The sequence below is a fragment of the Chiloscyllium plagiosum genome, chromosome 22 (assembly GCF_004010195.1).
Source record: "Chiloscyllium plagiosum isolate BGI_BamShark_2017 chromosome 22, ASM401019v2, whole genome shotgun sequence".
In the NCBI taxonomy this organism is placed as follows: domain Eukaryota; kingdom Metazoa; phylum Chordata; class Chondrichthyes; order Orectolobiformes; family Hemiscylliidae; genus Chiloscyllium; species Chiloscyllium plagiosum.
Window position 1 is genome coordinate 41,689,444 of NC_057731.1, and position 25,598 is coordinate 41,715,041.

Below are 25,598 nucleotides of genomic sequence, written 5' to 3' on the forward strand. Positions count from 1 at the left end.
TCTCCGCCCCCACCCCAGTCTGACCTATAACCCTCACCTTGACCTCTTTCCACCTATCGCATTTCCGACGCCCCTCCCCCAAGTCTCTCCTCCCTACTTTTTATCCTGGAAGTATGTCATATCATCTGATCAAGTTGATTGAACATATCTTTTACAAGGCACTTCTTGTAGTCTGGTAGTAGAGTCTTTATTGCTGAGTAAGGAAAGCCTCAGTTTGAGTCTCACCTGTTCCAGAGGTGTGTGATAACATGTCTGAACAGGTTGATTAAATGTATTGATAGTGGTTGTTCTGAGGGGCTTGGTGAGCAGTGGTAGTGTCCTCGTATCTAGGCTAGAAAATCCAGGTTCAAGTCCCACTTGCCCTAGTTGCCCCAAACAGATTGATTAAAAGTAACTCCAGTAAATGAAACATTCACTAGGAGTTACATGTTCATTTGTATATTCATATCCTTACTTCTTTCTTTAAGTTACTTTTAGATGATTATTGATCCATGGATTCCTTTCCATCTGTTCCAAATGCATTCTTTCTTAAAACCCTTATTTCTACTAACATCAGAGAACAGAGGAAAAAAAAACTTCTGATAAACTTTTCAGAGGTGTTTGGGGGATTGGCATTCCCAACACTCCACTTTGACTTGGTATACCTACAGTCCGTCCTCCACTGGCAAAGCTGCCCTGTTTGATATTTACAGGTATAACTGTAAATAATAACTTACATCTTAGAATCACACAGTTCAGAAGAGGCCCTTCAGCACATCAAATGTACACAACTACTTCTCAATCTACACTAGCCCCACTTTCCAGTACTCTGAGTAAAGAAGTTTCTCCTCATCACACTCTGGCCGACATTCTTGACCCCTAATAGTTCTGGCAGACCAACTAGTAGTAACAGAATATCATACTTTACCCTGTCTAAATTGTTCATAACTGAACACCTCAGTGAGGTAATCTCTGATCTTCTCTGCTCCAAGGAAAATAAGCCCAATTTCTGTAATCTTTCTTTGTATCTAAAATCCCTCATTCCTAGTACCATTCTAGTAAATTTCTTTTGTATTTTATCCTTCTTAACTACAGTGCACAGAACTGGACATAATACTCCAAATGTAGCCTAACCAATGATTTGTAGGGATGTAACATCATTTCCTTGCTTTTAGACTTAATGCCTCTATTTATAAACCAATGATCTTATAAACATTCTTAACTGTTTCAATTTGCCTGGTCACTTTCAGAGAATAATGCACGTGCATCTTGAGGTGCTTTTGCTCCAGTAATCCCCTCTAATTGTATCAGTTTCTCTTTGTTCCCTCTACCAAAATGCATTACCCCACATTACTCTGCATTAAAATTAAACTGCCGAGTGTCTGCCCATTTGGCCAACTTGTCAATATCCCTCTTAAGTCACTCAGCATCATTGTCACAATTTACAATTCTTCCTAGCTTAGTATCATCTGAAAATGTAGAGATTTTGCCTCAACACATACCTTCAAATCATTTGTATAAAATCAGAAAAAGCATGAGTTCCAACACTAATTCCTAGAAACTTGACTCCAATCTGAAAAATGCCCATCAATACCTACCCTCTGTTTCCTATCTTTTAGCCAACTGCTGATCCATTGCTGCAAGGACTTAATCCCAAAAATTTTCTAATTTGCTAATTAGCCTGCCATGCTTTCAAATGCTTTCTGAGACTCCAAATATACAATTTCTACAGCAGTACCCTGCCTGTGTCACCTAATCAAAGAACTCAGTCAAATTTAAAAATCACACAACACCAGGTTATAGTCCTACAGCTGCCTGATGAAGCAGCACCCCAAAAGCTAATTTTTCCATGTAAAGCTGTTGCACTATAACCTGGTGTAGTACAATTTTTAGTTTTGTCCACCCCAGTCCAACACCGGCACGTTCACATCATCAGTCAAATTTGTCAGACATGACTTGCCTGTGACAAGTCTAGCAAACATTTATATTTTTCTCTAAGTGTGTATTTACCTTATCCTGTATTATGGCCTCCAGTAGTTTGCCCATTATTAATGTCAAGTTGATAGGTCTGTAGTTCACTTGGCTCTCCTTTGCCACTTTCTGAAACAATCATATCATGTTTGCAATTCTCCAGTCCCCCAGGACTATATTTAGAAAAGCCTGGAAAATTTCTGTCAACAACTCTGCAATTTCCGCCCTCACTTCTGTCAGCAATATCAATGCATTCCTTCCCAGCTTGGTGATTTCTCTACCTGGACTTCTCCCAGCCTTTTTTAGAATCTCTTCTTCATCTATCACTGTACTGCTCAGTTGCTCAATACACACATTTTCAGCGCGGCCATTGTCACCAATTTTTAATTTGCTAAAGACAGAAGCAAGGTACTCATTTAGCACCTCTGCCATAGCCTTTGCTTCAGTGAGCGGCTTACCCTGCTTGTTCCTTATGGGCCCTACTCTGTCCTTCACTAATCGTTTATTATTATTATGTTTGAAGAACCTTTTAGTATTTGTTTTAGAGCAGCCTGTCATCCTTTCCTTTTTGGAAAGCTTCACATTAGCCTTCCTTATTCCAGCCTTAGCCTCTCTCCTACATTTGAGATATTATTCCTGATTCTATTGCTTTATTATTCCAGTATGCATCATATGCTTCCTTTTTCTTATTTTCTAATCAATATTCTTAGTTGTCCAGAGTATTCTTGCTTTGGATACCCCATATTTATTTCTCATAGACTTGTACCCTATTCATCTCTATTTTTCAACCACTGTTTTATCCAGAAATATGTGTTTCCAATCAACCTGTTCCTGTTTAACTTTTAGACCCCTAAAATCTACCCTTTTCCAGTCTGGCATTGTAATAATTGACCGATTTTAATCCTTTTACAACTTAATATTGATTCTTATTATGTTCGCTATTTCCCAAATGATTCCCCACTCTGATGTTCTCCCCAGCTGGCCTATCTCATTTCCTGGGACGAGATCCAGCACAGCCCCTTCCCTGGTAGGACTGGAATTGGACTGTTCCAGAAAGTTCTCCTGCACATAATGCAGGAATTTCTCCCCTTCCATCCCCTACACTCTACATTAGCCAGTCTCCCTTAGGGTAATCATACTCACCAATTATCTCATGCTTACGTGCACTACAGATTTCCAAAATCTGCCAATACAAGGAGGTGATCACTTTGTTCCTCTGAGCTTCCTAGATTTCCTTAAATTCCATCTGCCACTGATCTGTCCATCTGACCAATGTGTCCATATTCTCCTGTAAGCTAAGATTTCTTCCTCACTGTCAATCATCCAGGCTACCTTTGTGTCATCCACAAACTTACTATCATCCTCTCACATTTTCTTCTCTATCGTCGTTTATATGTAACACAAATAGTAAAGGCATCAGCACTGACCTATGGTATTCCATGGGATACCAGCCTCCAGTCACAAGAAACAAACACTGCCTCCTGCACTCTATTCTGACATTAAGACAATTATGGATTCAATTTACCAAATTACCCTGGATCCCCATGTGCTTTTAATTTCTTTACCAGTCTCCTGATGAGGGGACCTTGCCCAAATTCATAAATTAGATCAACCACACCACCCTCACCTACATACCTGGTTACATTCTCAAAACTTCAATCAAATTTATTATGCATGACCTCCCTCTGACAAAGCTAGGTTGACTATCCCTGATCAAACCTTGCCTCTCCAAGCACTGATTAATTCTCTCCTTCAAACTTTCTCCAATAACTTTCCTACCACTGATGAGACACTTGCTGATCTGTAATTCCTCGATTTATCTCTACACCATTCTTGAAAAGTAGAATCACATTAGAAATTCTCCATGGCACCTGCCCTATGGCCAGAGCCTCTATAATTTTCTACCATAGCAGCTATAACTCATCTGCACTTGGGTATTTTTCCACTTTTAAGCTTGCCAAAACCTCTAATACATCCTCCTCCAAATTCAAGACAGCTGTGAAGCTCTCTTTTAATACTCTATCAATATCCTCCAGCTCCATAAACAAATTGTCCCCTTGGACCCTAATGTTCTACTCTATCCCTGGTTATCCTCTTTCCTTTGATACATTTACAGAATACCTTGGGATTCTCCCCAATCTCCTTTCCAGTAACACCACTACCACTCGTAGAGACCCAAGCATGTTGGTCAGGATTGAGAATAGGCCACAGGATCCCTTTTATTCCAAGATTTCACCTTAAAAGAGATCATCTTGAAACAACAATTTTACAAATTTCAAAGCTATAACACTGAACCATCATCCCCTCACAGCAAATAGGGTTGGGCAACAAATGGTTTTAAAAATTCCAGAAAAGTGGCAGTAACAGTTCAATTTTTAAGGTTGAAGATCCAATTAACTTGCAATTGGGTAAGGAACAACCACAATATATAGCAGAATGGGGGTTTTGTCATGTGATGATAGTGTCCCTCCCACTGAGCCAGAGGCCTGAGTGCAAGAGCCACCTACTCCAGAGGTGTGTAATAACATCTATGAACACTTTGGTTAGGAAAATATATAAAGCAGAACAGATTTGTCCCAAGTTATTTCCTACTGGAATCTGAAGCTTTTCCTTTTGGATTAGTTAACTCAATCATATCACAGTGGATTATTAGTGACCTCTTAGAGATACAAATTCAGCACAAAGGCTACAAATGCATTGGAAATTAAGCCGAGACTGCTTCACTCCCATCTTGTCTTTTTGCAGTGATGGGTTTTCCTTCTGTTAAAAAAAGGAACCTCCTGCACCAAATGAGGAAAAAGAAAGCTGCAGATGTTGGGAGTCCAAGGTAGAAAGCAGGAGGCTAGAAGAACACAGCAAGCTGGGCAGCATCAGTGCATCAAGTGAGATGGACAACCCCAATACATTCTCAACCTCTCCCCTCGCCCGAGGCCTCATGAAACCACCAAAAGTGGTCCCTAACTTTTTCCTCATTCATTCACAGGATGTGGGCGAAGCTGGCTATTAGCCACATTTCTTGTCCATCCCTCGTTGCCCAGGGGCCAGTTAAGAGTCAATGAGAGAGTAGCCCTTGGGTCTGCTAGGATTAGGGCGTCTTTACCTTTTACATTTTCCCTCCAACGTTGGCGGTAGCTTCCAAGCTTTAGGGAGGTTTTTACAGATTGTACATTGAGTTTGATTAAGGGGGGTGTTGGTGAACAGACAGCAAACTCTTTATTAAACACAACAGCCAAGAGAACCTGATCAATCTGACAGGAGCTCGCGCTTTCTCACACACACGCCCCCAAACAGCCCGCGGGACTTACAACGGCTGCGGCACGGCCCCAGTAATATCGGCTGGCATTTCTTCTCAGAAACCAACCTCCTTAGAACCCCTTTCGAAATTACAAATTGAAATGTTTTTATCCTCCACCACAGCAGTCGATTAAAGGACCCGTGGGTTACAGTTTGCATCACCGCCTCGTGGGAGTTTGACTCCTCCCTGCAACGTGACAATATGGGCGGCGCCATCTTTGATTCAGGCAGCTAACGGTAGTTCGGCCCAGCTGTTTGTGCGCGTGCGCAATATATGCCACCTAGTGGTGTTTACGCTCCTCTGTTCAAATCTTTTTTGTCTGGGGTTACAGTTCTATTATTTGCTTGGATTTTCTTTTTTCCTTTTCTAAATACGCTAATTCTTATGCCAGTGTGCAGTTTGTCTTTTTGCCTCAGCCACATTAGCATTCATAGCTGGACCATGGTATTGTTGGGTATGAAGGTATGGGTGGCCTCACAACCAAGGCTAACTCTTGTCTCCCAAGAGTGTTTGCTGATCATGTGACCCAAAGCAGGCGCCCATGCAAACTTTCCACAGTTCACAGAATCGAAGTCAGGGTAACAAAGCTACCCTGCTTTGTAGCCCAGCTGAGATGAGCTTCTTCAACAATGAATAGAGAATTAACCTTCAGACCACCCCGGTTTCTGCAGTTTGTAGAGCAAGCAGAAGGTATAGATCTAAACAAAATGAAAAGAAAAACAAGATTCCAGACTCCATTACTCTTTGTGCTGACTTCCATTTACATGATTCCTTTCAGGACATTTCACAGAAAACAAAAGAAATTTTGGCTAACTTAGCCTCACTGGCACCAGACGAAGAGGGAAAACCCAAGATCACTCTGGAGATTCTAAAGGAGCGCCATTTTCCACCCGCAATTGAGACCTTCCTCTATCACGTAGCAGCTGCAGAGCAAATGCTTCAGATCTGACTCTTGCTATTTACAGTGGGAGACCTTTAATATAGTTGACCAAGGTGAATTCTTAGACAATATTCAGCTTAAAAGCTGCTTTGGGGAAATGAATAAATGATTAAAATTGAACTGGCGCACAGCACATTACTTGCTGGCTTTTCAGTAATATAATTTAAATACATTCTGAATTGGCCCATCAATTAAATGAATGCGTATATGTAGACTTGCATATTAAAGAATCACCATACTAAATATTTAGTGAAGGAATCCACTAAATTCTTCACAAGTTATGTACTTAACTAGAAAAAACACAGTAAAAATGAATACTGCATTAACACCTCCAGTACACTTCAAAATTCAATATGACCAGTATGTTTATTAGCTTATTTTACTGCTTTTTTATGTCTGGGTTGTCAAAATTGATTTTCTATGAAGTGATGTATAGGGTTTATTGGCCCTCTTCAGAAACAACCCGCACTGATTGCAGGGTTCCACCATGGGAAGTTTATCCCGATCCTTTCTGTATGGGAGTACCTTTAACACATGGCAGTGATTTAGCAAAGTTCCTAAGTTTATAAGATATAGGAGCACAATTAGGCCAAACAGCCCATCAAGTCTGGTCCACCATTCGATCAAGGCTGATATGCTGCTCATTCCCATTTTCCTGCCTTCTCTCCAGATCCCTTCAATCCATTACCAAATAAACAACTGTCTAATCTGTCTCTTCCTTAAATATATTCACTGTCCCAACATCCACCATACTTTGGAGTAGTGAATTCCACAGTGACTCAAAGGTAACCAGGAAAATAAATGCTGGCCTTGCTAACAATGCTTGAGAATTTATTAATAACCTTATGTAAAGTTCGGTGTGTATTGTGAACATAACGATTGCTGCATTACAGGTAGTTTTCATTCTGATGATTTTATGGTCGGTTCACATATTTCATTGACTTGATTTGTATTTTTCTTCTTTCTAATGGTCATTTTCTACATATTATTCAGCAACCATATTCCTCAAGCCTTTCTTTCAACCCACTAAATCCCACTAGCAAATGTTCTACCCAATCTCACAACAAAAATAAATTCTCAAACACACTCCCATGATACAGCCTTCCCAGTGTCCAATTCATAAAAACGTTGCCTTAAGTGTAACGGAGACCGAGATGAGTTCATTATTATAGGCAGAATTTTCTAGGGTCTTTCTAGGTGATGTGGGCTGTGATGAGATTTGTGGCAGAATCGGACGAGACGTTCAGTAACACAGACGTGGATGTCAGAGCATTTTGGATCATCTTTTCTTCTTTTGGAAAGTGGCATGGGAAGTTTTTCGCTAGAAGTAGCAAGTTGCCAATTAAGAAACCTAACTGGATGCTCACAGCATCCCTGCCTTATCTTGCCATTTTGCACTTTACCCTCGCAGCCACAGATACCAGGCTCATTATTACTTCTATCCTGCCTTCCACTCACTACAAGCACCAAGGTAGTAAGAATGCCATGATTATCAGCGGGTCTCAGTCAAGTCAAGCAAGGCAGCCTTTGTCCAGGGGCTCCTAGCACACAAAATCAAAGGCAGCCTTCAATACAAGTGTAGGGGCATGGAAACTGTCAGTCAGCCACTCAGGATGTTCTACACAAAAGGGTGAGGAGCCAAACATTAGGCATCCTACCACCCAGTCTTGAGCCTTTCTACTTTTTTGGGGGCTGCTTTTCTCCTAAACAACAGAATCCTATATTAAAGGAGATGAAAGCGGGTGGCATAGATCTCCAGAACTGTTCAGGACAGGTCTAGACCAAGTGTTTGTCCAGGCACATAACTGGTTTTTAAAGATGGTGCATATGCAAGGAGTGCCAGTAAATTCCAGGATATCTGCTGGGTGGTGTGTGGTTCAGAGAACAGTGCATGGGATGTTATGTGGCAGGATGTGTTAGTTAATGAAACAAAAACAGAAGTTGCTGGAAAGGTTCAGCAGGTCTAGCAGCATCTGTGAAGAGAAATCAAAGTTTTGGGTCAGTCTACCCAAAGCGTTAACTTTGATTTCTCTTCAAGGGTGCTGCCAGACCTACTGAGCTTGTCCAGCAACTTCTGTTTTTTTTTCTGATTCTCAGCATCTGCAGTTCATTCAGTTTTTATTTGTGTAGTTAATGAGGCAGGCTTGGTAAGATTTAGTGAGAAATCTCTGCACAAAACTCTACACAAGTTGGACTTAATAAAAAAAAACACAAGATTCAGCCATACATTCTCTTTGGAATAAAATAGCAAAGGTTACATGTGTAGTTATGTTCACTACAATCTGGTGTCAAATTCCTGAACCACCACAGGCCCATTTTGAAACCCAATTTGATGCTGCATTTTTAAATTACTCATCAGCTTCAGTTGATTTTTATACTTTAGAAAAGATCAGCAATGGTAGCTGTGCTCATGACATTGAAGCTATAACAAATGCTTGTTTGTACTTCAGAGTTGAATAAAGCTTGACGATTTGGACTGAGACTATTCGCTTCTACCGTGGAGCAGTTTCTTTACCTCTGGGTCTTTGTAGCATGTTGGCTGTGGAGATCAGAAGGATGCTACTGAGTAAAGAGAACGTAGGAACGGACAAGTATTGTGGCATTTTTATTTTGACAAGTATCGGGGATTTAGATGTATTTATTCAAAATATCGCTGAAGTTGAACTGAGAGAATCTGGTCCTCGATAAAAGTAGATTCAATGTAACAGGAACCGATACCAATGTTGTCTTCCAATTTACGTTCTTGCTCAAAACAACAAAAATTGGGACAAATCCATTGCAGCCCATCAGTCTAACCTTGATCATCAGCAAAATGGTGGAAGGGTATGTCAAGTGTGCTATTAAGTGACTCTTTTCTTTAACATTGCATGGGATGTGGGCATCATTGGCAATACCAAAGTTGCCTCTCATCCCTAATTGCCCTTGAAGTGAGTGGGTTGCCAGCTCATTTCAGAGGATAGTTAAGAGTTAAACACACTGTTATGAATCTGGAGTCACATGGAGGCCAGGATAGATTTTTCTTCCCTAAATTATATTAGTGAGACTGATGAGCTTTTATGATAATCAATGAGTGTTTAACAGTCATTATTTCTGAGACTAAATAGTTTTTAATTCCAACTTAAGTGGCACTAGCACCTATGGTGGGGTTTAAACCCATGTACCCAAACATTAATCTAGGCTACTAGTTTGAGTCCAGGGACATTTCTATGACACCAGTAACCTGCTCACTTTGGGTTCTGACAGAACCACTCAGCTGCTTAACCCAACACACAAGTGTCAGGCAACAGCCACCGCCAATAAGAGAGAATCTAACCATCTTGCTATTGACATTCAATGTCATTATTCTCTATGAATCCCTACTAACATCATCTTGGGATTCAACTGACCAGAAACCTTCCTGGATCAGTCATGTCATGGCTACAAAAGCATGTCAATAACTGTAAGAGTTGATAAAATGTGGAGCTGGAAAGAGCACAGCAGGTCAAGCAGCATCAGAAGAGCAGGCAAGTCGATGTTTTGGGCAGGACTTCTTGAATCCTGATGAAGGGTCCTGCCCAAAATGTTGACTCACCTGCACTTCTGATGCCACTTGACCTGCTGTTCTTTTTCCTGCTCCACATTTTATCGACTCTGACTTTCCAGCATCTGCAGTCTTCACTATCTCCAAGTTGCTATCAACAACTGTAAATCTTGCAGCAAGTAACTCACTTTGGCTCCACAAAGTCAGTCCACCATCTGCAAGGCACAAAGAATATAATAAATATTACCTCATGAAGCTTGAAATCATCCAGGACAAAGCAGCCAATTTTTCACATTAACTGTCCACTCCCTCCACCTCTGAGCAGAACTGAAATGGACTGGAAATGTTTTTATGTTGTTGACAAAGGGAGGAGTGAGTGAAAGAAACAGGTAGTGAGAGTCCCTAAAGCAAAAGAGAAAAGGGGGTGGTAGAGGAGTGATTGAGATGTAAATAGGCGTTTGATACGAAAATAAGAAAATGGGTCCCCTTTGCAGAGAGCAAAGCACACAAGACAAATGTGATACTGGGGATTTGTAATCAAAATGGAGGTCAGAGGACATGCTCTGATGTTGTCAAATGGTCTGAGGTTCATATGTATGGAAACGTTATTGCAATGAGTTAGACAATTAGTCATGACTCAGTTCATCCCTGAAACACAATACTCTAGGTTCAAAACCTGCTGCAGATCTTCAGCACAAAAATGAAGGCTACCACTTCAATGCAAGACTAAGGAAGCACTGCACTGTCAGAGGTGTTGTCTTTGGGATAAGACATTAGACCAAAGTTCGTGATCAGAGTAATGTCTTGAAGGAGTTGAGAATATACAAGATTGAGGGTCTGAATTAACTTCAGTAGAGACCATCATTAATTCCTCAGTCTTTAAGCAGTCATACAACTATATAGATTGGAAACTGTTGGTTTTTGTGGTGAAGAGATACTGTCCGTCCTTCCAGGACAGAAGATCTGGGTTTAGGTCATACTTGTCCCAGAAATGTGTTATAACACATCCAAACAAAATGGTTAAAAATAAGTTTTAGATAGGAAATAGTTTGAGAGATTAGACTCTAACTCGTTTTAATTCTTCCAAGTGTGTTAGTATTGTTTGTATAAACAATATTTTATGTCAGAAAGAATTGTTGTGAATCTGGATTGGATTAAGCCACTTTAAAAGCATTGACGCAAGTGTCACTTCAACATGAATTGACGTATTTCATCTGTTTTGGGCATTCAAACTAGAACAAGCAGCTGAATGAAAAATAGGAGTTTTCAATAATAATGAAAAAATTGTTGATTTAAAAAAAAGCATCATTATTACCAAGGTGTGCCATGATTATTCTTTTTACTTAAAAATAAAAGATACAAAACAATAAATAACATGTTTGGTAATCATTCACAGTATACAGAGTTCAGCCGTCAGAGATGGATATGTGGAAATCTGCTTTGGCCCATAATAGAGATTCAAGGCCCAACCAGGGTTGGGCCCCAGCTCTCATCAGCAAATTGACAACAATCTGTGGATGCCAAACAGCTGTGCAGGAACAACTTACTGGTTTCAACTTGAGATGATGGCACACCAGCTGGCTCCCCAGCAGTGGCACAAAGATCAGTCTTAGGTTATGGAAAGAGGAAATTGAGGGGGGATAATTGGGAATTTATTGGAAGGGAGCTTCAAAAAGATGTTTGGTCCATGATTTGCAGATGTAAGTGATCCAACAGGTATTTCATTCGAGTCTCTGTGTACCTACCCTTCCATGTGTCATCTGCCATATCAGATGTTTAGGCATACGTGGCCTCAATGAATTTCAAGCCATAATGTTTCTGTACCAGAAAAGATACACATACAAATTCCTCAACAAATTCATGATTAAGTATACTTAGCAGCGTAGGGCTGAGCTACCCATTCAGACTGGAAAGGTCTCACACTTGTTTGTGCTGTCATCAGGACAGAAATGATGGCAGTAAGATATAAACTTTGAATTTTTATATACATTCAATATATACCTCTGTACTTTCATGCTACAGAATGAAAGGCAAATCATGCTTTGAGTGTTGTTCTTCACTACCATACAGTGTCTTCTGCCAATGAGTGAAGTGATCACGGGCAGACACTATGATGTTCCATGGTAATGTCATCCCAAAAATGACCAAGCTCCCGTATAAACATGTCACATTTCCAAAGGAAGTAGAGGACTGTACGCATGAAAATGTATTGCAGCCTTAAAGACAAGACGGAAAAATCTTGGAAATCCATTACAGATAAAAGGTAATAGACTACAACACATTAAAATGTGGGGAAAGTGGAACATTTTTTTTAAAAACTGGTGCTAAAATAATTAATATTTAGTCAAACATTATTAGTTGTCACAGTATTTTACATTATTACAAATACTAATGCACCAAATAAAACTTCAGCTGCGTATGGGATCTTGAGCTACCTTGTTTTGAATTATTGTCTATGTATGATGAGATTGGTCCATGTGAACAATTTAACTTCAGGCACAATGCAATCTTATTTTGTGATATCTCTTTCATAACCCTCTGTTGTAATAAAGACGGTCTTCTGTTGTGGCCGATTGGATCAAAGGTTCAAGATTGTCCCGTTTTATCTGAAATAAAACTAACAATTAGTTTAGATTTTAAAAACAAATGCTACTTTGCTTGCAGAGTGCGGTTCTAAATTATCTACCTTTCACTCTTGTATTGTCCATCTCCCCTCCAAAGCAAATCTTACTCTCAGATTGTTCCCTGCCAACTCTCTCTCTCATGGTTATATAGAAAAGCACAATCTGAGTTACTGGCATGGCAACTGAAGCTGGAAAAAGCTAATCATGTGACATCCACGATTTCACGCTTTACCAAAGAATTGCAAAATGAGACACGTTACAGGTCTTCTATTGATTGTATGAATTTCTATAAATTAAAGATGGAAATTCACAACCTTTTTGATCTGGAAGCCTCAACACCAACGTGATGGAGTTTTTGCTATATATTGAGTTGTTGGACAAGCCACACACAGTCATACAGCATGGAAGCAGATCCTTTGGTCCAGCTAGTCCATGCCAACCATGTTCCCAAATTAAACTAGCTCCACTTGCCTGCATTTGGCCCATATCCCTTCAAACTTTTCTTATTCATGTAATTATCCAGATGCCTTTTAAATGGGAAGATTGTACCAATTCCACCATTTCCTCTGACAGTTCATTTCACACATACTCCACCCTCTGTGTGAAAAAGTTACCTCTCAGATCCTTTTTAAATCTTTCCCCTCACGTTAAACCTATGCCCTCCAGTTTGGGACTTCCTTTACCCCAGAAGAAAAAAAAAGATCTTGGCTATTCACGCTATCCAAACCCCTCATATTATAAACATCTATAAAGGTCACCCCTCAGCCTCCAACACTCTAAAGAAAAAAGCTGAAGCCTATTCAGCCTTTCCCTATAGCTCAAATCCGCCTGTCCCAGCTACATCCTTGTAAATCATTTCTGCACCCTCTCAAGTTTAACAACATCCTTCCTATAAAAAGGCTACCAGAATTGTACACAGTATTCAAAAATTGGCCTCACCAATATCTGCACAACCACAACATGACATCCCAACTCCTATTCTCAATGTCCTGACTAATGAAGGCAAGATGATAAACATGATCTTCACCACCCTGTCTATCTGTAACTTCACTTTCAAGGAACTATGCAGCTGCATCCTAGGTCTCTTGGTTTGGTGGCACTCCCCAGGGCTCTACCATTAAGTGTACAAATCTTGCCCTGGTTTGCCTTACCAAAATGCAACACCTTACATTTATCGGAATTAAACTCCACCTGGCACTCCTTGGTCCATTGGATCAGGATGCAAGTGTACTCTGAAATAATCTTCTTCACTGTCCACTACACCATCTTTGCCTGAAGATGTTACCTAGTAGAGTGTCAAAACGTCTGGAAATGAACCTCCCAGCTCAGCGAGCAAACCTTCATTCAAAATCTCAACCTGAACTACAAATCTTCTCAAACCTCGCTAACACCATCTATATTGGTGTCATCTGCAAACTTACTAACCATACCTCCTATATTCATATTCAAATCATATAAATTTTCACTTTTAAAATTGCAAACCTTGTTCTTCAAACTGGACTGCCCTGATCTACAGTACATCAAGTCTCCCCACCACCCCAACTCCACACAATTACAGCCACAAAACAAAATGCTGCTCTTAGGATGGTCATTTGGAATTAAATAAAATATGAATTATTCTTTTTCTAACCTAGTCATCACACTTTCAACCCAGTAAGAAACTGCATCATCTGATTTGGCTGCCCCAGTTTTTAGTTATCACTGTTCTGACCCTGTTATATTGTATTGCTGAGACCCAGTCACAAACACATTTCTCAATTTCAGGTTTTGCAATGATTCTTTTTTAGAGTTACTATAACTAAATATTATTTTAAGTATTTTCCTGCACTTAAATGCTAACACATTGACTATCAAGTTGCAAAGTTAGAAACGTGCTTTTTATCTTCATGTCCTGAAATGATGGGTTTGAAGCAGTGGTTTCCAAATTTTTCTGTACAAGTTGCTATCTGCAAATATTAACACTCTCATGGTGGGTAGGGAAGAGGGAAAAAAAGGATCAAGTCTACAAATCCTTCAGGATGTCTTTGTTAATATCAACAAATTCCAAGGGGTATCAAGTCAAAACTAGATAAATCAAGCATCAGCTATTGAAAACAAAAAGGTGCTATCTTACAGTAAAGTTCTGACTCATCAGTAGCACTCTTGCCTGAATCAGAAGGCCATGGATTCAATTCCTACTTCAAAGACTTGAGCACAGAAATCTTTGCTGACACTCTAGTGCAGCACACCAACAGTACTGCCAGAGGTGCTGACGTTTGGAGAAGACATTAAATCAAGGCCCTCTCTGCTCCCTCAGCAAGATGTAAAAGATCCCTTGCACTATCTCAAAGAAAAGATGATTCTCAATCAACATCTTTAAAAAGGACAGATCATCTGGCCATTGCTTTTTGTGGAAGCTCGCGGTGCACAAATTGTCTGCTGCATTTTCCATGTTACACTATACTTCAAACATACTTGATGACTGTAAAGACCTTTAAAATGCTAATCATGAAAAGGTGCTAAATGCAATTTCCTTCTTTTTCACTTTGTTTAAGATACAGCATAAAAACAACAGTACCAATTCAACAAATCCAGTAAAACACAACCCTAATGAGTAGTGGGAAAGAATCTGATAAGCCCACAGATATTAAGGGAATCCAGTCTGAAAACCATCATGACCATTAAATGAAAACATTAATTCCAAAGAACAGCAAGACAACTGGTGTTTCCAGCAAAATACAGAACAACAGAATTTTGAATAGAATATACTACATGTTAAACACATTACATACCTTTCCTGTCTGAGGATACAGGCTAAAAGAAATGGGGACCATTAGTCCAAATACAATAGCCGTCATTACATGTCTGAAAGGAGCTAGAGAAAGTGGAAATCTTCTGATGAAATTTGTCCTAGAGTAGAAAAAGTATTATTGAGCACTTAACAGTAATAAGAATGTAGTAGGGAAAAAAAAAATCACAATATAGGCATTTGTATGCATGTTGTTCAAACAGCTACTTGGGCCCCAAGAACGTCCAAATCTCTGTCGATATCTCTCCACCTCCTTCTCCTAATTTAAGACTCTCTTGTGGACAGCTGGTAGCAATCTTGCCCCCGAGTTAGAAAGCTTTAAGTTCAGATCCCACTCCAAGGCTTGAGAACAAACATCAAAGTTGACACTTTGGCAGAGTGCCACACCTTTGGAGCTAGGGCCTTTTAGATGTGATATCAAGGTGCAGCCCTGTATAGATGCATAGAAAAAGTTCCCATGGCATTATTACTGTTCTTATGAGCAAAAGGATATGGTGCAAAGACAGGTATATGGAATTAAGCTCAGATCAGCCATGATTTCATTGAATGATGGAACAGGCGTGAGGGGCTGAATGGTGTACTCCTATTACTATTTCAAAGAAAGTAGGGGAATTACCCCAATTTCTTAGTCCTGTTCCTCCAATAATGTCACAAAAAGTCATTATCACCTTGCTATTTGTGGGATCTTGCTGTGCACAAATGGTTATAAGTGTTTTCTAATAAGTACTTAATTAGGGAGAATCCCAACATATTCTACAAGTATTGCATGGAGAATGGAACAATCAGGGATACAGGAGAATCCATTAGGGTCCATGTGGGCAATCTGTGCAGGGAGCCCTAGGATTCTGGTTGGGTATTAAACAAGCACCTGACATTTGTCTTCACTGTGGAGGAGGAGGAGGATACACTACTGCATTCAGGAAGAGGAATTGTGAGGTTCTTGAACAGTCTGATATAGGTATTGAGGTGGTATTAAAGATTTTGAGGGAGCTTAAAGTGGACAAATTGACAAGTTTATGAGGCTTTGTATCCCAAACTGCTGTGGAAAACAAGAGAAAACATTTTGGAGCCTCCGATCCAAATGTTTAATTCCTTTCTGGTCACAGATGAGGCACCAGAGGACCACACAACAGCTAATGTGGTTCCACTTTTCAAGGTAGATGGTAGAGAGAAACCAGAGAATTATAGTCCAGTGAGTCAAACATCAGTGGTAGGGAAACGTATGAGGAAATTTTAATGGAGAGAATTAATCTCTGCTTGGAGAGGCAAGGTTTGATTAACAATAGTCAGCATGGCTTTGTCAGAGGGAGGTCACGCCTAACAAATTTGATTGAACCTTTTGAGGAGATAACCAGGTGTGCACATGAGCGTACAGCAGTTGATATAATTTATATGGATTTCAGAAAGCCTTTGACAAGGTCCCAAATGGGAGAATGGTAAAGAAGATAAAAGCACATGGAGATCCAGGGTAATGTGGCAAATTGAATCCAAATTGTCTTAGTGGTAGGACATGAAGGGTAGCAGTAGGAGGCTGTTTGTGTAACTGGAGGCCGGTACCTAGTGGCATATCACAGGGAGCAGTGCTGGGCCTCCTATTGTTTGCGACATAAATAAACGATATTGAAGAAAACGTGAGAGGGTTGCTTAGTACGTTTGTGCATAACACAAGATAGGCTGGATAGTTGACAATGAGGAAGACGATCTTAGGCAGGAGGATATAAACAGATTGGCCAGGTAGGCAGGTAGGTCAGTTGCAGGTGGAATTTAACTCTGCTAAGTATGAGATGATTCACTTTGGAAGAAGTAACAAACAAGGGTGTACTCATTGCATGGTCAGACTCTAGAAAGCTTAGAGGATCAGAGATCTGGTGTTCTCCCTGAAGGTTACAGGACAGATTTGTTGGGATGTGGATATTACTCATAACTAATTGCCCAGAAGGCAGTTAGGAGTCAAGCACCTTGCTGTAGGTCTGGAGTCACATGTGTAGGCCAGATCAGGTAAGGATGAGTCCCCTTACCTAAAAGATATGAGCAAACCAGATGGGTTTTCCAACAAACAACAGTTTCATGATTATCATTTGACTCTTAATTCTAGATTTTTATTGAATTCAAATTCCACCATTTGCCATGGGGAATTTGAACTCAGGTCCCCAAAACATTGCCTGGTTTTCTGGATTAATAGTTAATTAATAATACCACCAGGCCATAGTTAATAGGGTAGTTAAAAAGACATATGGGTCACTTGCCCTTACCAGCCATGTGACAAAGCTGTTCCTTTAACAAGGTTAGGTTGTCCTTTTTTTTCCCCTTGTAAATGACATACGTTCTGAATCGTCGGAGGTTGAAATGGATTTTAGGGCCAGTTTGTTTACAACTAACAGATACTGCCTCAGGCAGAAGGCTTCAAGTTTTTAAAAAAAGACTTGCATAATCAAAAGGGGGTAGTCAACTCTAACAGCTCTGGTAATTCAGCAGTTGCAGTGAGTGTGTATGTGGAAAAGAAAGGTTGCTGGAGTCTCTCACTCTCTCTTCAAGCCAGTGAGAGCTTGTCTCACTTTATCTTTTGTGCCATGGGATGTTTATTGGGATTGTTGCAAGTATTTTGGAACAGCATAATTAAGTTGGGATAGTCTGTTTTGTTTTCAGATAGGATAAGTTATTCGGTATTCTGTTTTCTGTTCTTTGTATTTCATTCAGTAATCTCGTAAATAAATTCTGTTTTGTTTAAATCTAAGTAATTTGACCAGCTGATTCTCTCCTGGAATATCCATTGGACACCTGATTAAATCAAATACAAAAGTTAGGGTCTGGGCTACCTTCTTGAAATATTTTGAGGGCTCTGGCCTGATCCATAACAGTCATGGCATAGATTATAAGAGCAACAATAGGTTGGAGCTTCACCTAACTTTGGTGAGGCCATGACTGGAGTAGTGTGTGCAGTTCTGGTCATCACACTACAGGAAAGATGTTACTGTAATGGACGGGTTACAGAGGAGATTCACCAAGGTGTTGCCTGGGATGGAGCAGTTTAGCTACAAAGATAGGCTGGACTTATCCAGCCTGTTTTCATTAGACCAGAGAAAGCTAACAGGAAATCTGATTGAACTGTGTAAGATTTTGAGGGGCAGAAACTGGGTTGATAGAAATTAGCTTAGTTCCTCCATAGCTGAACAGCCAATAACAAGGGAGCATAACTTTAAGGTGAATGGCAATAGATTTGGAGGGGATTGGAGGATTTTCTTTCACCAAAGGATGATGTAAATCTCGAAGTGGAGGTCGAAAACTTCATAACTTTTAGAAAGGTACTTGGATGAGCACTTGAACTATCATAACATTCAAGGCTATGGGCCAAGTGCTGGATAGTGACACTAATGTAGGTTTAGTAGTTTTTGTCAGTGCAGACTCAATGGGCCGAAGGGCCTCTTCAGTACTCTTAAGACTCTGAAGTGCCTTGGGATAACTGGTGCTCAAGAAAAGCGCTATAAGAATGCAAGTCTTTCTTTTTACTTCCTCATCTATGATGTAAGAAAGCTAAAAGCAGTGAAGCTGGGGAAAAGTATGGAAAATGAAATGAAACACTGTTTAAGATAATGCAGTGAGTTTTTATCAATTTCTAAAAACTGGAATAGTGTTTAGAGAAGAACATGGAGGCAGAACTTGGATTCAATCTAAAAGGCAATGCAAGACTTTTTCAAGAATATTTCCTACCTTTGTAAATAACTGACAAGTATGTTGGGTGCAGCCACTGTAGTTCCAACTAATACTGCTCGAGAAAACGCTGTCTCTTTTATTGCCTAGAGGGGAGTAAATCAACTTTGTAAATACTGCGACTAATCTCATAGTCAAAGATGCAACTTTTGGTTTTAACCCACAAGCTCACTTAACCCTTTATCATATCCAATATATAGAAAAATGATCACATCCAGGACACGAGAGTGGTGAGAAGTCAATCAGCAATAATGAATAAAATATCAAGATCAATTAAATGCAGCACTTTCTTTATGAAATATATATGGAATTTAATTTTTGAATATTACAAATGAAAATAAAAGCATGAGGTTACATCGGTGTAACATAACACTCCCATCCTCAAGAGCTGCCCACTAATCCCAGATGTGTTCCCAACAGCTCCAGAAGTATATAATGGCCACTGTTGGGACCAAAAGCAGTCACCAAGAAGAAAAACATGGATAACCAACTTGAAGTCCAGGCATTTTCTTGAAGAAAGGATTGGAGACTCCAGGTGAGGGAAGAATTGGATTGGGACGGTTTTGGAGGTTGTGGCAGGAGTCAGAAAGTGTGTTTCTTTAGCAAGGACGCCAGGAAGGGATGGTGGGGCTGGTTGGTCAGGGAGAATAACCCTACCTTCAAGCCAATTTTGTATCCATTGGCTGATTCCCCCAGATCCCATGTGATCTAACCTTGCTAACCTGTCTACCATGCCTGCTGCTATGTTCTCATTGATAGTCAACAGTGTGGTGTAAAACCATGTGTAGGTCAGACTGAAAAGGTTTTGTTAACAATACTTAGGATTACTTTATCTGGCATTAGCTTAAATTTAAATTTCACAAAATTATGTGACAAAGTCAGAGTTTACAAACTTTTATTTGTTAGCCCATGAATATAGTCAATATGCAGTAAGATGCCTTACCTTAGTTCCAGCTAATTGTGAGATTCCTACCACATTTCCATTCTTATCGACAACTTCAATTCCTTTATCAAATTCAATGCCTCTAACTATTGCCACATTCAGAGCACTTGCAATCGCTGTGAGGAAAGACAGCAGTGAAATCAAAATTTATCTTAAACAAGTATCAAAATCAAAAACATAAAATAGCATCTTAGCTCATTCTGTGAATCCTTCTTGGATGTAAATCTTAAGTACAAGAGGCAGTGATAACTTATGGCTGGTCAAGTCTGAAAAATTAAGAAAAGTGTCCTTGACGTTTTCCTCATGTTTTCCAATAGTGATTAAAAAATATAGAGGAGCAAAATAATTAAGCTTTCCCCTACTTTATGCATTTTCCCACAATCCCTGGAGTAAGACAGTGGGGAAATATCACTGCTTCTTACTCTGCTGACTCTCTCTAAACAGAAGCCAAAGGTTTGTGAAAATGCAAACAGATGATTTGTACTCCAATTGCATCCTGGACTTGTAGGGTAAGCTCCCCAGCTTTGTTTGTGGTGCAGTGTTTCATAATAAACAGCGAAACTGAAAATTACAAAAGACAAGAAACAGAAAACCTAACCTGAAATGTAATGACCTGGAGAACAAATTCTCATGTCACACAATTGATGTGCTTTTATGCAGTTTTGTGGTGCAGTGTTTCATAATAAACAGCGAAACTGAAAATTACAAAAAAGAAACAGAAAACCTAACCTGAAATGTAATGACCTGGAGAACAAATTCTCACGTCACACAATTGATGTGCTTTTATGCAGTTGCAGAAATTGTGTCATTTCTTTTATGTCAAAATTAAATTAGTCTTTTTATTAAGATAAGACAGATGCAATGCCTCCCTACTCTACTCCTTCATATCATTATCAGGTAGTCATGTTCTAGGTGCAGCATGAGGTATCTTTCACTATTGTACTTGCACTTTAACTTCTTATTGCACTATTCTGATAATCCCGGTGCCCTCTCTGGTGCTCCAATTAATTGCCTACTTACCAAGTAGAGGAACTGGCAGAATCTTTCTGAACACAGTATGTACTATAGGACTGTTAGAGGTGTAGCGATTCATCACAAATTGAGGGAAAACCTAATTTTAAAAAGGTTTTAGAAATTAGTAAAACATGAATATAAATATTTCTAAATGTTTGATATACAATATATGACATGCTTAGGATTTATTAAGTAGCAGCTTGCATACAAATGAACATATAAATTAGGAGGAATAGGCCATTCATTGCCTATTGTTGAGCTTTTGATAAGATCATGGGTGATTTGATCACTACGTTTCCAAAAAACTTGTATTCCTTGTTGATCATGAATCGAATTATCTTAGCCTTAAAAGTTTTCAACAATCATGCTTTCAATGCTCACTGGGAAGCGATCCATAGACTCACCACCTCCAAGAGAACACATTTATCCTCACCAATGTCTTAAATGGCTATATAGCCACAATAATTTCTGCATTCTTATTTTCTATCAGATGGTTTGCACTGCAAGTGGCTGTGGATTTCAGGTGAGCACAGAAATGGACTAAGATATATTCTGTTGCCGAACTATTGGCTGACATTCAATGGTAGGGCTCAACTTGGTTGAGTACTGAAGGACCATTGAGTACTGAAGCTCAAATGGAACCACATCACAGAGCAAATTAGCATCATCAGAAGAGATTGTACAACGAATAAAGGCACAAAGGAAAGAGAGTGGGTACATCTTTTCAATATTTTTACCTCGTATCAACTGATAATATTTTGAATGGTATTAAAGTGAACATGAAGTTAACAAAAGCAGTAGTAGGAGGTAGATGTTAGAGAAGCGTTCAGCCAAGTATAAACTTAGAAATACTTGCAATATGCACACAGTTTGTATTTTAGACTAAGTTCCTGTTGGTTCTTAAGAATAATCTATTTTTTCCAAGTCAAAAATAAAAATAAAAATCACCTTTTACTGCTTAAAAAATGAAAACTAGATTTTTATAAAGTCCAAGATGCATCGCCAAACAGATGAGGGTGCTGCATGGCACCATTGTTGAATTACATTGCATAATTTCCCATAAAACACATAGCATTTTGATTACATACCCCCAAACATGTAGTATAGGTTGCAGCTCCAACCAAAAGGAAACCTTGTTGTAAAGAAACATTTTCATCCTAAAAAGAAACAGCATTGTGAAACAAAAAATTACTTTGCTTCAAACACGATATGCAGATACAATAATTGACACTTAACATGTAATTTTTTAAAAAATTGAATTATTTTCAAATGTGTATAGTTTTATATATTCAGAAATGGTGAGTTTATGTTATGGGAGATCTGAAGAGACCATTATCCTGAGACTGAAACAATTAGTGACACAGAGTAGGTGGCTGTGTAATTATTCTGGATTCCAAGATGTTGTTCAAGATCATTAAGTTATCTGACCCAAGTACTTTGAGCTCTTTGTATGAGATTTACTTTGAGCAATTTCAGCTTACTTCCTCCATTTTCTTGCGACATTGAGTACAGGAGTTGGGAGGTCATGTTGCAGCTGTACAGGACATTGGTTAGGCCACTGTTGGAATATTGCGTGCAATTCTGGTCTCCTTCCTATCAGAAAGATGTTGTGAAACTTGAAAGAGGGGAAAGATATAAAAGAGACCTAAGGGGCAACTTTTTCATGCAGAGGGTGGTACGTGTATGGAATAGGCTGCCAGAGGATGTGGTGGAGGCTAGTACAATTGCAACATTTAAGAGGCATTTGGATGGGTAAATGAATAGGAAGGTTTAGGAGGGATATGGGCCGGGTGCTGGCAGGTGTGACTAGATTGGATTGGGATATCTGGTCGGCATGGACAGATTGGACCAAAGAGTCTGTTTCCTTGCTGTACATCTCTATGACTCTATGATTGTTTTTCTGTGGAATACCTCTAGCAACGTTGGTGCTTAGTGAGAAGTCAGTCATCAGCTCAGCATGATGAATCTGGGTTTACCCTCTTTTATTGGGGTTTGATTCAATGTGTGGCTTGTCAGGTTACATAAGTGAGCAGTTAAGAGCCAACCCTATTATTGTGGAACTTCAGTCACATTCAGGGAGGTCTGGTTAAAGATGACAACTCTGTGTCCATAAAGATGATTAATTATCCAGGGGTGATTTGGAATCTGAAACATTCATAGCCGACATTTTCTGGAACCATTGTACACATTCATAAAAAATATATTTGACTCAAGTTGAAAGGTTTGGCACTTACTTTATGGGTAGTTTTATTTCTGTTTGCGAGGTTATAACCTGCACTGTATGACTGAAAGAGAAACTATAAACAAATAAAGGAAATAATATTAATATATTTTCTAATAGCAAGTGTAAGTTAACATTAAACAACCGAAATTCTATAACTGTTTTAGAACCAGCAGTCCAATGGGAAAGTGTAGAAAATGTGAAACACTTCACTTTTAGTTCAGTACTCCTGTTAAGTGGCTAAATGAATGTCCTATAAAATTAAGACCTCTCCATGAGAGAGAGAGAGAGAGAAACTGACTGAAAATAGTGGAATTACTCAGGTCAGGAAGTACCTGAGAGATCAAAGAGGTTTCTCGCGTGAACGGTCTTGAAAAAAAGTTACAGATGAACAGCTTTCAAAAACAATGAAACAAAAGGAATGGGTAGGACAGTAACATCGATAAATAGGTTAATAAAACAAACAACTGTGGATGCTCGAGATCTGGAACAAAGAAAAACAATAATTGCTGCAGAAACTCAACAACTCTGACAGCATCTGTGGAGTTGAGAAACAGTTAACATTTCAAGTGCAGTGACCCCTTTTCAGAGCAATACTTATTTACCTATTCAAGTTGGAGATAAACGATTCCTTGCTACTGGTTCAAAGAAGGGAATTATTCTTCAATCATTGGCACAAATTAAGATTATTTAGTTATCATGCTGCTGTAAGACAGAGCTTGAAGGGCAAAAATTAGCCATGTTTCCTACATTATAACAGTGACAATACTTCAAACAAACTTTATTAGCTGCAAAACATCTTGGGCTTTCTTGTGGCCAGAGAAGACTCTTGTGACGGCATGGTGGCTCAGTAGTTAGCACTGCTGTCTCATAGCACCAGGGGGCCTGGGGTCAATTCGAGCCTCAGTGAAATGTCCGTGTGGGGTTTGCACATTTCCCCCATACCTGCATGGGTTTCCTCTGGGTGCTTCAGTTTCCTCCAACAGTCCAAAGGTGTGTAGGTTAGGTGGGATAGCCATGCTAAATTGCCCATATTGTCCAGGGATGTGCAGTCTAGGTGGATTGGCCATGGGAAATGCAGGGTTACAGGGATAGGTTGGGGGGGGGGTTCTGGACGGGATGCCCTTTGGTTGGTTGGTACAAATTTGAGGGACTGAATGGCTTGCTTCCACACTGTAGGGATTCTATGATATAAAATGCAAGCTTTTCATTTCTCAAGCCACTGGTTCCTTAGAACTAAATAGTTTTGAATAAATAGGATTCTCATGGTGTATAAATTTGCTTCTTCTCTGATGTGTCAAATTGTGCAGTGTCTGATGCAAAGATGGTTGATCCATAGGTCACTCACAACAAAGTTTTGCCCTTCGTTTTAAGCTTAATCACCATTAATTGTAATTCTTCTCACATTCATTTGTAAAACCTTTATGATGAGTGATGAATTCATGCGTTTGACACAATGCTAGGTTATTTTCATCTATGATACGCATGCACAATATTAACACACACAGTTGTCCCAATTACTAGCTTCTCACAAAAATGCCGCACTTTATGTTCATTCATACATCAGAATAGTTGGAAACAAATTTCATCCAGTCATTACCTGCCAAAATAAAGCTGGTTTCATCCCTCTGTGAGGCAGAAGCATAGCCACAACCTGATTAAAATCAAACTAATTAGATCATTTGAAATCATATAATAGATATATCATATAATAGATATATTTTATTAAAGGTGATATATTCATACAGTAGATCAAATTTATATCAATAGTCAAGGAAATATTTCATGAACAAACATCTCTCACTCCAAGTTCTTTTTACATTCAAGTTTTTTTACATGTTTAAAAAAAATTAGAACTTTACTACATAAGGCGGCTTTGTTCGCTGCAAAACAGCAAAGAATTTGGGAACTAGGATCTTGTACTCATATAAACAACATCTCTCCCTATGATTCAATTAATCTAATCTAAACCTTTAACTATTTTGAAGTAGCAAATTGAACCAGTCTACTAAATATTCAGAGTTTTAGCTCTTACCAATGGGACAGCAAGTGGTGTAAATGCTGGAAGGAATGAAGAAAGATAAACGGTTGATTAGAAACAAAGAAACATTTATGGCCCAGATGGAGGTCATTAGGCCACCTTCATCTGTGCTATTGCAGCCTAATCCTACTAACAAGCTCTCTGTTGGTAGTCTTGTTTTGGAATCTAAAGCGTACATCCACATTATCTACCAACTGCCTCTACTGTTCTTTCACAGTGTGTTCTAAATCCCATTTCCTTCTGAGTGAAACTAAATTACATGACGCATCACTTATCTTTCTATCAACTATTTACATCCATGACTCCAGTCTATCAACTTCTCTGCTAATGGAAACAGGTCCTTCCTCTAACTAGACCCCTAATTTTGTTTACACTTTAATGAAATCTCTGATTTCTATTTCAAAGAAAACAACTCCAGCCTTCCTACTACTCCTTCTGAGCTAAAATTTTCCATTCTGTGTATCATCTCTATAACCATTATATCCTTCCAGTCTCAGCATGCTCCTGCCCCACTGAACTCATCTCTACCTACCTCGACACTGTCCTATCCCCCC

At 39.3% G+C, this 25,598-nt stretch overlaps 2 protein-coding genes and 1 long non-coding RNA gene across 4 annotated transcripts in view; 2 read left to right on the plus strand and 1 right to left on the minus strand.

The window, feature by feature from the left end:
- The window catches only part of dennd10 (DENN domain containing 10), a 29,825-nt gene extending 19,705 nt beyond the window's left edge, over nucleotides 1-10,120 (plus strand). The window contains exons 9-10 of the mRNA XM_043712863.1: nucleotides 6,024-6,238; nucleotides 8,636-10,120. Of these exons, the coding sequence (XP_043568798.1) occupies nucleotides 6,024-6,194 (171 nt within the window). The 3' untranslated portion in view covers nucleotides 6,195-6,238; nucleotides 8,636-10,120. The remainder of the gene's footprint in view (nucleotides 1-6,023; nucleotides 6,239-8,635) is intronic.
- Nucleotides 10,121-11,025: 905 nt separating this feature from the next.
- The window catches only part of sfxn4 (sideroflexin 4), a 27,377-nt gene continuing 12,804 nt past the window's right edge, over nucleotides 11,026-25,598 (minus strand). For both annotated transcript variants that reach the window (XM_043712865.1, XM_043712864.1), the window contains exons 6-14: nucleotides 25,039-25,064; nucleotides 24,604-24,657; nucleotides 23,017-23,079; nucleotides 21,871-21,939; nucleotides 20,789-20,879; nucleotides 19,769-19,884; nucleotides 18,826-18,911; nucleotides 15,101-15,218; nucleotides 11,026-12,311 (exon numbers count right to left, since the gene is read on the minus strand). In XM_043712865.1, coding sequence (XP_043568800.1) covers nucleotides 12,234-12,311; nucleotides 15,101-15,218; nucleotides 18,826-18,911; nucleotides 19,769-19,884; nucleotides 20,789-20,879; nucleotides 21,871-21,939; nucleotides 23,017-23,079; nucleotides 24,604-24,657; nucleotides 25,039-25,064 — 701 coding nt within the window. In that variant the 3' untranslated portion in view covers nucleotides 11,026-12,233. The remainder of the gene's footprint in view (nucleotides 12,312-15,100; nucleotides 15,219-18,825; nucleotides 18,912-19,768; nucleotides 19,885-20,788; nucleotides 20,880-21,870; nucleotides 21,940-23,016; nucleotides 23,080-24,603; nucleotides 24,658-25,038; nucleotides 25,065-25,598) is intronic.
- LOC122561247 lies at nucleotides 19,274-21,488 on the plus strand. The gene is made up of 2 exons (XR_006314955.1): nucleotides 19,274-19,360; nucleotides 21,273-21,488. It is a non-coding gene; the product is annotated as an uncharacterized LOC122561247 (long non-coding RNA).